The sequence below is a fragment of the Labeo rohita genome, chromosome 23 (genome assembly GCF_022985175.1).
Source record: "Labeo rohita strain BAU-BD-2019 chromosome 23, IGBB_LRoh.1.0, whole genome shotgun sequence".
NCBI lineage: Eukaryota > Metazoa > Chordata > Actinopteri > Cypriniformes > Cyprinidae > Labeo > Labeo rohita.
This window is the reverse complement of record NC_066891.1, coordinates 2,533,160-2,544,743: the sequence shown is the minus strand read 5'-3', so window position 1 is coordinate 2,544,743 and position 11,584 is coordinate 2,533,160. Positions and strand designations below refer to the sequence as shown.

Below are 11,584 nucleotides of genomic sequence, written 5' to 3'. Positions count from 1 at the left end.
GACTGTATTTATTCCTTTCATATGTAGTTTTGATACCAAATACAAGCCAAAGAACATCTTTCTTAGTTGCAGTCTTTCCATTTAAAGTCAGTTTATTCCAAAACAATCTCACTCCACAGACGCATCACCCAATATCACTGACACAACAGATTATGTGTAGCTGGTAGTGCGTTTTAATGTTGAACCGCTTGAGTTGCATCTTCACAAGACTGCTGAACACAAAAGCCTTTTCTTGAGAAATCAGGTTATGATGATGTAACACATTGTGTAACATGATTAAAATATTTTATTCAAAATATACAGTTGCATGTTTGGCATGTGTAAGTTGGTTCGCACCACTTTGTGACCAGAAAGAACTTCAGTTGTTAATGATAACTCTAATTCACCCGGAAACATACACCTTTCCAGGTTTTATTCTCAAATTACATCCTCTCCTCACAAGCTTGGCGTTATGTCAGAGTATCCATCTTGTCTCTTTGTCGAATCGCACCAATGGCTGAGAGGAGAGGAGCAGAGCTGTATGTTTGAAGTGGTGATGGTGGTGGTAAATCAGTCAAACATGTAAGTCCGCAGTGCCAGCGTTCGCTGGTCCGATGTCATATTGAGCGGCTAAATTTCTGGAATTCTGTGAAATGGCATTTTCAGTCATCCAGGAAGAAGTAGTTTCCACTCTTCTTTTGTTCCACATCCTTAAAGACGAAGCAGAAAACAGATTTTTAATGAACAGGTGCACATAATGGTCACATTACCATCAGATGAGCCACTTATTTAGACCGCTTTTAAGGAGGTTCAGAACAGGGTTTGTACAGATACTGTAAAATTAAACTCCAGGACTTTCAAGGACTTTTCAAGCACTACTTTTTTGATTCTCAAGGACTTCAATCAGAGATCTCACTTATCAAAGTCTTCTCATTCATATTCTAAAAAAAGATAATTAGATAAATAAAAATATACTAATAAAATGGCACGAACTGAATCAAATAATTCACGCTCCAAAGTTCCGATTTAAAGCAAAAGATCCGCAAATCTGTTCCAAAGTTCAGATTTAAATAAAATGATCCATGCTCCAAAGTCCTGATCTGAATAATGATTTGCAAACCATAATTTCAGATCAGGACTCGGAACGCGAATCATTTGATTTATATCGGGACTTCAAATCACATATTGTGAATCTTTTGAAGGACCATCTGAACCCATCATCATATGATTTGCAATACACGATTTGATGTCCCGATCTGAAAAAATGTATTCAAATCACGTATTGCAAATCATTTAATTTGAATCATTTAATTTGCAAAGTGATTCACAAACCCGTACCGTTCTCAATCAAATGATTCAAATCGCGTATCGAGATTCAATTGATTTGTATAATTCAGTTTGCAAAATTATTCACGAACCCGTTCCGATCTCAATCAAATGACTTGCGATACATGATTTAAAGTCCCGATCTGAAACAAATGATTCAAATCGCGTATCGAGAATCATTTGATTTGTATAGGTCAATTCGCATAATGATTCATTAACCTGTTCCAATCTCAATCAAATGATTCCCAATACACGATTTGAAGTCCCAATCTGAAACAAATGATTAAAATTGCATATCTCGAATCATTTGATTTAAATAATCCAATTCACAAAATGATTCACGAACCCATTCCAATCTCAATCAAATGATTTGCAGTACACAATTTGATGTCCCGATCTAAAACAAATTATTCAAATTGCATTCACCCATCACTAACTGCTTTTTAAAATAATTACAAGCGATGTCGAAATTCGAAAATTAATTCTTTTCTCTTGACTCTTTTAATTTCATCTGGCTAGTGAATCACTTAAAATAAATGCTCAAAATCAATTTGAATCAACTGGAGAGGATACAGTGTAAATGACTGGATTGATCTGGTTCATCTGTTTTTCTTTTTGAGTGTTCAGCCACGTTTACGCTACATTTCCAGTACTACTACTGGCTTAGCTCGCTAGTTTTATGACATTAATTGAAATAAGAGAAGGAAAAAAAATATGTTTTTTTAATTGTGTGAAATTTGCATGAAAAGACATGCGCTATTTCATAGATACGTTCTTTTTCAATTATTCAAGCACTTTTTAAATACCTCTTCAGGAATAATGTTATTTTCAAGGGTTTTCCCAGGCCTTGAATTTAAAAAAGTCAAATTCAAATACTTCGAGCACTTTAAGCACCTTGTACGAACCCTTTTAGAAGTATTAAACCCCAGCATAAGCCCAAAAATACTAGAGTTTTGAGATGGATATATAGAAAAATCGAATTGAATTTGTAGAGTTGTTTCAGTGTGCACGTTTACCTTAATGGAATTGAGTTTGTTAATTCTTGGTCTGAAGTTGTTTGGGTCTCTTCTGAACGTGATCTCCAGCTGCGCTAAAAACTTATTCATGCCAGCCAGCAGAGTCTGTGGACTGATGGAATAAACATTAACATGAGTTTCATAATCACCAGCTTGTTCACAGAGCTACAATTCAATATTTGAAACAGTGAAATGTATATCTTTCCTATACATTTAGTTCATTTAAGAAAACTTAAGGACGTACGCATTGGCGTTAGTGTTTCTGGATGGAATTCCGTCAAAGACGATGACTCGGTCTGCCAGATAAGTAGCCATGATGAAGTCGTGCTCCACCACAAATGCCGTCTTCTTTGCGTGAAGGATGAATCTGGAAAAAGGAATCACATTGAAATATGCATTAAATGCATCAAACAGAGAAAAAGAGCCGGGAAAGTGTTGCAGATGTTACCGTTTGATGACCCTGGCAGCCATTAGACGCTGCTCAGAGTCCAGATAGGCCGACGGCTCGTCGATCAGATACACATCCGCAGGTTTTCCTAAACACAGAGCCAAAGCCACACGCTGCAGCTCACCACCAGACAGATTCTGGACCTGCAGAGAAAATAAGGGTGTTTGAATAAGCATGTATGAATCTATTCAACTGTGGCGTGCACTTAAGTGTTGTTTAGAGTTAAAAACATAATTAAAAGCATAATTAACATGTTTCTAACATGATTAACATGCTACTAGTGTGTTGTTAACATGATTAGAATGTCATTAGCACAATGTTGGCATTACTAGCATGTTGCTAGCATGTTTCCTGCATGAGTAACAAGTTACTAGAGCGATTAGCATGTTGTTAACATGTTTCTAGTAGGATTAGCATGTTACTAGCATGTTAACGTGTTTTAAGATAAATAGCATGCTGTTAGCATGTTTTCAGCATGATTAGCATACTACTAGCATGATTCTAATTGCTAGGCTTGGTTAGACAGACAGATAGATAAAGTCTGAATGAGTTTAAATGGATTAGAAATATAGTACATAGAAGAGAAGCTTGATCAAGGGATTCTGGGAGTTTTATCAGTTAGAGTTTAAATAGTCTTGGCTCATCTGAACACTCCGTCAAAGTCAGTCATTAATCGTCATTTTTAGGAAAACTGTAAGTCCGATGAGTTAGAAAAGATACAGCACACCCGGTCAGATCAGTCTGAAGATCTGGGCTGAGTTTGGAGTTTGTAGAGTTAAAGCTCTAGGAGGAGTTGGAGTCAACATCAAGTCTCCGAAGAAGAATAATAAGTAGTCTTAAAAAGCATTTCAGCAAGTTGACTTTCTTAAGGCAACTTAAGTGAATTGTTATACCCCTAAATAGTAACAGTAGAATAATGCTGGTGTACTCACGTCCTGGTCGATAATGCTTTCAATCTGCATGGGCTTCATAACGTCAGTGACGAACTGAGGGTGTGTGTACGCGTCTCTGATCTTCTCATGCAGCAGGGCTCGAACGCTGCCCTGAAAACACACACCAAAAATCATGTTTTCTACAGACTGACGTATAATGTCTGGATGAACGCTTACTAAGAGAACTCAAACTCACTTTAAATTTGGGGCTGATCTTCTGTGGTTTGTAGCTCACGTTCAGGATGGGCACCTCACCTGAGAAACACGAAAAAAAATACTCAAACAGGGTTTCTACAGATATGAACAAATGAACTTTAAAACTTTTTAAAACGTTTTTAATACCACCTTTTATGAAATTTAAGACCTAAATTTGTCATGGAAATACACACTGTATTACATGCGTATATGTAATATTTAATGTGTTCAATGTAAAAAGATGACTAAATTTCATCGCTGTCATAAATTATATTACTACAATATATAGTAAACTTTTCATATCAGCAGATAATATTCCACACAAAATTTCCCCATAAAAGTACATCACTGAGATTTTTGGTGGTGTAAGCTATTCTGAAGCAATATTTTCAGTGTTCTATCAGCTTTTACATTTTATATTTTTTACTTTTATAAAGGCCTTTTTTTTTTTTGTGTTTTACTTTTGTAATGTATGCATCACCTTTCATGTCAAATTATTACAATTTATCAATTTCTATAGGGCTGTTACCAGTCATGTGGGAGTCATTTGATGGGCAAATCTGCAGACTGTGCTGGTGCATCATAGTTGCTATACTGTTTTACTTAAATCTATTTTGTCATTGTTTGTTTGTTTTTTCCTTTTGCTGTTGTATTTTTTTATTCTCTCTATTATATCCCTGTGCAACTACCAAATGTAAAAAATGGTTGTATTATATAAAAATTTATAAAAGTTGGGTTAGAAATTTTTTTTTATACATTTGGATCAACCTGGTCAAAAACCTTTTCAAATGTAACAACAGTTTTTCTTTTGTCAGAACAGATTAATAATAATATACAATTAGACTTTTTATTTTTTTAATTTATTAAAATGTGTTAAATATTGGACTGGTGTATGCAGATTTTCACCTCCTCCATCTGGTTTGAGACCTCCTGCAAGCATTCTGATGAATGTGGTTTTCCCAGTTCCTAAATCAGGAAAACATGTTTAGTGGACAATTAATCAAACCTCAATCAGCACCACTTCCTTTAACATGGACTAAAGTCTCTCATCTCACCGTTCTCTCCCAGCATGACCATGATCTCCGAGTCGGTGAACTCTCCTTCCGTGATGCTGAGCGTGAACTCGCCCATGCTCTTCTTCATGTTAGGGTACTGATAGCGGCACAGTTTCTTCACTTCCTCCTCAGTGGCCGTCTCTGCCACTTTAAACACCAGAGACGTCTCCCTGAAACGCAGGTTCTCCGTCGGCACGTAGCCGTCCAGGAAAATATTAATTCCTTAAAAAGAAAAAAAGAGAATGTTACAGTAAAAACATAATACTTTAAAGGATCACACACAGGTCTTGAAGAGGGCCGCACCTTCTCGGACGCTGAAGGGCATGGTCACCACACCGTAAGCGCTGGGAACGCCGTACAGACAGCAGATGAAGTCTGACAGGTAATCCAATACACTCAAGTCGTGCTCCACCACAATGATGTACCTGCACAGTCAGAGGAACATGAGGTTTAGGGACTAGTAATGAGGAGAAACTAGCAACACTAAGAGCGTATCAGAGGAGCTTCAGACCTGTCTGGAGAGATGAGGGAGCGGATGGTGATGGCAGCTCTCAGCCTTTGTTTCACATCGAGATAACTGGACGGCTCGTCGAACATGAAACTAAAGAAAGAGAAACAGTGCTATCAGTGCTGTTGTTAATTATTAATTTTTTTTATTTACTGAATAAAAGCTGAAATAAACAAATATTTGATGAAAAACATACTATGAAAATTAGAAATCCTGCCTCCGCAACTGTTATTATATTATTACACAGTATATGTATAATAATTAACTGATAATTATTATACAAAATATTATGAAAATTTACAATAGTACATAAATAATGCTGAATGTTACAGGATTTTATATCATTAGACTAAAATAAGTTTGTTATAAGTTTGAAATAAGCTGAAGTACTAAACTAAAAAAAAAAAAAAAAAAAAAAAAAGCAAAATCTGATCAAGCTAAATAAATATTAAAAACAAAACTAATAAAAATGACAAAAGCACATAAAATTACAACTTGAAATTAATTTTAAAAAAAAGATCCTGACACTGAAATAAGTTTAAGCTTAAGTACAAAATTATTCAAATTAAAACTGAAAAAAGCTAAATAAAAATATTTACAAAATTAAAAATGATAAATACACAAAATTACAAAAATGATAACTGAAATTATGAAAATAGTTATGGAAATTAATTATAATTATGAAAATAATATTATAATGACAAAAATAATACTAAAATAATTAATGCTACAACACTTCATTACAATGAAAAAAACAAGTTTAAGTACTAAAATTACTAAATAAATGAACAAATAAATATTAAAAACCTAACTAATAAAAATGACAAAGGCACATAAAATTATTTTTAAAAAAAAAAGGAAAAAAAAAAGAAAGAAAAAAAAAGATACATATAACAGCTTAAAACATTAAAATTGTATACAAACAATACAAAAAACACATGGACAGACTCACATATCTGCTCTCTGAATGCACACGACTGCGCAGGCGAATCTCTGCAGCTCTCCTCCTGACAGATCCTCAACATTACGCTCACGCAGGTGCAACAGATCTAACCAATCACAGTGCAGAACAATCAGTCACATGACACAACAAACCCAACTCTATTACTCAATCACATTTCTAAATATATACATGATCCTGCACAAAGCACAAAATGAATATGTACATACCCAGCTGTTCACACACCAGCTCCTCTGTCTTGGTGTCATCCTTCCTGCTCAAGATGGCGCCTACTGACCCCTGCAGGACAAAAGGAGAATTACAATACAATCTAGCACAGCAAACAAAACTTCAGATTTACATAAGCTGTCGTTCATACCGACCTTAACAGTTTTGGGGATCTGATCGACATACTGCGGTTTAACGATAGCCTTCAGGTCGTCTTCCAGGATCTTGGTGAAGTAGTTCTGCAGCTCGGAACCACGGAAATAAGCCAGAATCTCCTGCCAGTCAGGAGGAGCCTGGAAAAACATACACAAATTTAGAAATTAAAACTACGGTTAGATTTGAAGTGTGCACTTCTGCAGATAAGATAAACTCACGTCGAATCTCCCCAGGTTTGGTTTCTGTTTTCCCGCTAGGATTTTCAGAGCAGTGGATTTTCCGATACCGTTGGTACCCACAAGCCCCAGCACCTCACCTGGACGAGGGATGGGCAACCTGCCAAACATGAACACTAAGATTAAACACACGACATACTGAAGAATCACTAATGTGCTGATGACTCAGATGAGATGCGCGTTCATACCTGTGCAGTTTGAAGGAATTGGCACAGTATCTGTGTGTGGTTTCCTTCTCCAGGTTGCTTGGCAGGTTCACGATTGACAGAGCACCAAATGGACATTTCTTAATGAAACAGAATAAATAAATAAGATTAAAAACGATGACTTTTAAGACAGAAAAATATAATTTTTTTAAAATGAAATAATAAGAAATATTAATATTAAGAAAAAAAAGTTACATGCGTTTTTTGTTTTTTTTCGCTGAGTATCATATTTGATCCATCAGGGTTTTATGTCTCATATAGTCTGATATAGTGAGAATATGGAGGAAAAACAGCTCAATTTTATTTAGAGACTGAGCAAAAATGTATAATTTGGTGCAGATGTTGGTATTTTTATGATGCAATTTTGATGCTTGTAAATAAATTAGACCTTTATAACAGTACAGCAGATACTGACATAAAATGATCGAAATATAATTTTCTCTCCAATAATATGACTTAGTAAGATGAGACTGAAATGATCCAATCTTGATGATTGAGAGATGAACAAATAAGCGTTCCTCAAAAGATCTGAGACGTTTTGGAAGCTTGCAAAGATTATTCCTCAACTGGGGAACAGTGAAAGTACACCTTCTGGAAACAAACGTTCCTCAAAAAATCCTGATGATCAGATTTGAGACTGATTTTTCTAAAACATGATTCATGGAGAATCAAGTAAAGCCAAGCTGCTTTAGTCCTGAAAGTGTTCATCTGGAAATATTGCTAAAGTTATTCTTATGTTTAAATCAGAACAGATTTGACAGCAAAAGACACATGAAGCACCAAAAAACTCTAAACTATCAATCAGACGACAACTGGCATGTAGTTGATTGTGTGCAGTGGGTTTTACATTTTGACCATGCTGATAATTTATGATGAATACATATAAACAAGAAAAAGCAAATGTGACCATGGACCACAAAACCAGTCATAAGGGTCAATGAAACTGAGATTTACACATCATCTGAAAGCTGAATAAATTAGCTGTATGGTATGGTTTGTTAGGATAGGACAATAGATACAACCATTTGAAAATCTGAAATCTGAGGGTGCAAAAACAAAAAAAATCCAAATATTGAGAAAATTGCCTTTAAAGATGTCCAAATGCACATTATAGAAATGCATATTACTATTCAAATATTAAGTTTTGACATTTACAGCAAGAAATTTACAAAATATCTTCATGGAACAGGATCTATAAAGATTTTTGGCATAAAAGAAAAATCGATAATTTTGACCCATACTATGTATATACAAATATGCCCGTGCTACTTATGAATGGTTTTGTGGTCCAGGGTCAGAAATGTGCGTTGCCTTTCCATGCACTGAACAGAGAAATTAAACGAAGGGTCATTCAAATACCTTGATACAGATTCCACATCCGATGCAGAGAGACTCTGAGATCCAGACGATTTTACTCTGAGGTGTGACCTCGATACACAGCTTACCTGAAAAAACACATGAAAACACATCAACGGTGCCCAAAAAAAAAACTTGGTGCCAAACCTAAAATCAGGTGAATTCAGAGTGTGATTCTTACCCATGCGCACCACCGGGCAGCTCTTCTTGCACTCCTGACGGCATTTCTTGGGCTTACACTTGTCGTGGTTCACGATAGCGATTCTGGTGTTCTTGTCGGCCATTTGGCTGGTTTGATGTCGCACACCGGCGACGCAGATCTACAAGAACAGAGGAGGTCTAAACCTCACTAGAATAAGAGAGAGATGAAGATTAACGCCAACATAAGACAAACTAATATCATCTGAAAGCTGAATAAATACGCTTTCCATTGTTGTATGGTTTGTTAAGATAGAACAATATTTGGCTGAGACTATTTGAAAATCTGAAATCTGAGGGTGCAAAAAAAATAAAAATACTGAGAAAATCACCTTTAAAGTTGTCCAAAAGAAGAGCTCTTAGCAATGCATACTACTAACCAAAAAGTATGTTTTGATATATTTACAGTAAGCAATTTACAAAATATCTTCATGGAACATGATCTTTACTTAATATCCTAATGATTTTTGGCAGACCCAAACAATGTATTTTTGGCTATTGCTGCAAATATACTCAAGCTGCTTAAGACTGCTTTTGTACGTGTCCAGAGTCACATATGCACATTGCAACGGCTTGCAAAAACCGAATAAAACACTTTTAACAAATTAATAGTTGTATAATAGCTTTAATTGGCAAAGTAGATTTGAACTGTTACAAAAAGTCATTTTTAAGTCAGGCTGTCCATGCTTTAAAACCAAAAAAATGAGAAACATGGATGGTTATATTATTTGTTGTTTTTAAGAATACTTAAATAGAATTTAAACTAAATTCACACATTTAAAGCATCATCATATCGCATTAACAAGATATTGCATACTACTTCAATATCATGCAGCCCTAGTAATAATGAGAAGAAAAAAAAGATAAAAAGACAAAATAACACTTACACAAGCTAATAATCAAGCATGCATATTAACATAAACACATTAATATAATCTAACCATAACAAACGTAAAATGTGCAATGATTTAGTGCAAATCTTCAGTTTTTAAATATAATTTTACACACTTAAAGAATTATATTTACGGTAAGCAATTTACAAAATATCTTCATGGAACATGACCTTTACTTAATATCCTAATGATTTTTTGGCGTAAAAGAAAAACTGATATATTCAGACCCATACAATGTATTTTTGGCTATTGCTGCAAATATACTCAAGCTACTTAAGACTGGTTTTGTGGTCCAGGGTCACATATGCACATTGCAAAAGCTTGCAAAAACTGAATAACAGGTAACAGTTTCGTAATAGTTTTAATAAACCATGTAGATTTTAACTGTAAGAAAAAGTCAGAGTTTTAGGCCAAGCTGTCCATGCTTTAAAACCAAAAAAATTAGAAAAATGGATGGTTATATTATTTGTTATTTTTAAGAATACTTAAACAGAATTTAAACTAAATTCACACATTTAAAGCATCATCATATCGCATTAACAAGTTATTGCATACTTCTTCAATATCATGCAGCCCTACTAATAATGATGAAAAAAAGATTGACAAAATAACACTTCCAAAAGCTAATAATCAAGCATGCCTATTAATATAAAATTGATCTAAATGTAGCAAATGTACAAATTGCAATGATTTTGTGTACATTTTAGTTTTTAAATATAATTTTACACACTTAACGCATTATATGATCACATTTGCTACTAATAATGCAATACAGACCAGTCAAGTCTCAAAAAGGGTGTAGTTTTACTTAAGCCTGTAAGAAACTACCTTGCAACCACCCAAACATTCATGAAAACCAGTTTATCACTAGTTAACAGACGGTCTCATTCAAAGAATCAGATATAACGGAAACCAGCTGTTATCTAAACAAGCCTGGAGAGCAAAACCATCTCAAAACCTGGTCTGGTTAGGTGGTTTCCTGACTCAGAGTCAGTCAGACAGCTCACCATCTGGATGAATGAGGTTGCTGAGTTGCCATATTAGACAGTGCAGCACTGGCATCACATGACAGCTGGTTTAAACATGCAAACACTTTGCTGCCATCCAATTTATGGCATGTATTAGTCATTTAATTACTAACTAGTCACTTCAGATGCTTTTAAGCTTTCACTGTAGACTTGTTACAGTCCTGCTGGAGTGTCCTGAGTTTTACGGTCTCGATCTCAATAGTAACAGTTCACGAATGAGATTCGAACCTGCAACCTTTCAATTACCAGACCAGAATAACAATCACTAAACCATAGAATCAATAAAATCAGACCATTCCTCAACAGACAAGCACTGTTTTTATATTATCGACGAAGATTACATTCAAAGCTCTGTTTAGAACAGTTACATGTCATTTTTAATCGAAAGATTTAATTATATTGAACACGTGGAGTCTGTGCGATCGCCTGTGGGAATAACGATGACGCAAGAATTTACCTCAGAGACTTTCCCCTCTTATTTCACCCCGAAACCAAAACATTACTTCGCTCGATCTTCCTAAAACATCTGCTCAGTTCAAATACACTTCGTTTTTAACGACATTCATTTGATATTAGTAAAAAACGAGCAATTTTAAATGGAAAAAGCAAAAGGCCTCGCGCACAGGGCGGCGTACGCACACAGCTGATGCGCTTTTTGTCTGTCAAAATACCTGTTAACATATGTTTCATTATTGTAAAATCGCAATGAAACGCTGCTCACCTCCTCAAAAAGGAACAGCGCGGTATAACGCGTTAATAAACGGAGAATATCTTCTTTCTGTGTGAAGAGACAAACGGCGCGTGTTGCTCCGGCGCGCACGAGACAGCACCGGTAGCAAAGATGGCGCCAGAGCGTGTGACGCAAAAGGAACGCGACGCAAACG

At 35.3% G+C, this 11,584-nt stretch overlaps 1 protein-coding gene across 1 annotated transcript; it reads right to left on the bottom strand.

Moving 5' to 3' along the window:
* Positions 1-566: 566 nt before the first annotated feature.
* abce1 (ATP-binding cassette, sub-family E (OABP), member 1) lies at positions 567-11,569 on the bottom strand. The gene is made up of 18 exons (XM_051096226.1): positions 11,422-11,569; positions 8,763-8,930; positions 8,585-8,670; positions 7,208-7,305; positions 7,002-7,119; positions 6,783-6,920; positions 6,630-6,699; positions 6,412-6,508; positions 5,463-5,552; positions 5,255-5,376; positions 4,952-5,173; positions 4,803-4,862; positions 3,898-3,956; positions 3,702-3,812; positions 2,770-2,912; positions 2,566-2,688; positions 2,322-2,433; positions 567-689 (listed from the first exon to the last, which is right to left on the bottom strand). Exons 2-18 carry the CDS (start codon positions 8,863-8,865, stop codon positions 642-644), a joined length of 1,800 nt encoding a protein of 599 aa, XP_050952183.1. The 5' UTR covers positions 8,866-8,930; positions 11,422-11,569; the 3' UTR covers positions 567-641.
* Between the last annotated feature and the right edge of the window lie 15 nt (positions 11,570-11,584).

Bases quoted from the DNA above. Each gene is read 5' to 3' on its own strand.
- abce1 (XM_051096226.1), bottom strand. From the start codon at position 8,865: ATGGCCGACAAGAACACCAGAATCGCTATCGTGAACCACGACAAGTGT. The intron at 7,120-7,207 runs GTATGAACGCGC...CATGTTTGGCAG, and splicing joins AATTCCTTCAAACTGCACAG to GTTGCCCATCCCTCGTCCAG. The intron at 5,174-5,254 runs GTGCGGCCCTCT...TTTCTTTTTAAG, and splicing joins GCCCTTCAGCGTCCGAGAAG to GAATTAATATTTTCCTGGAC.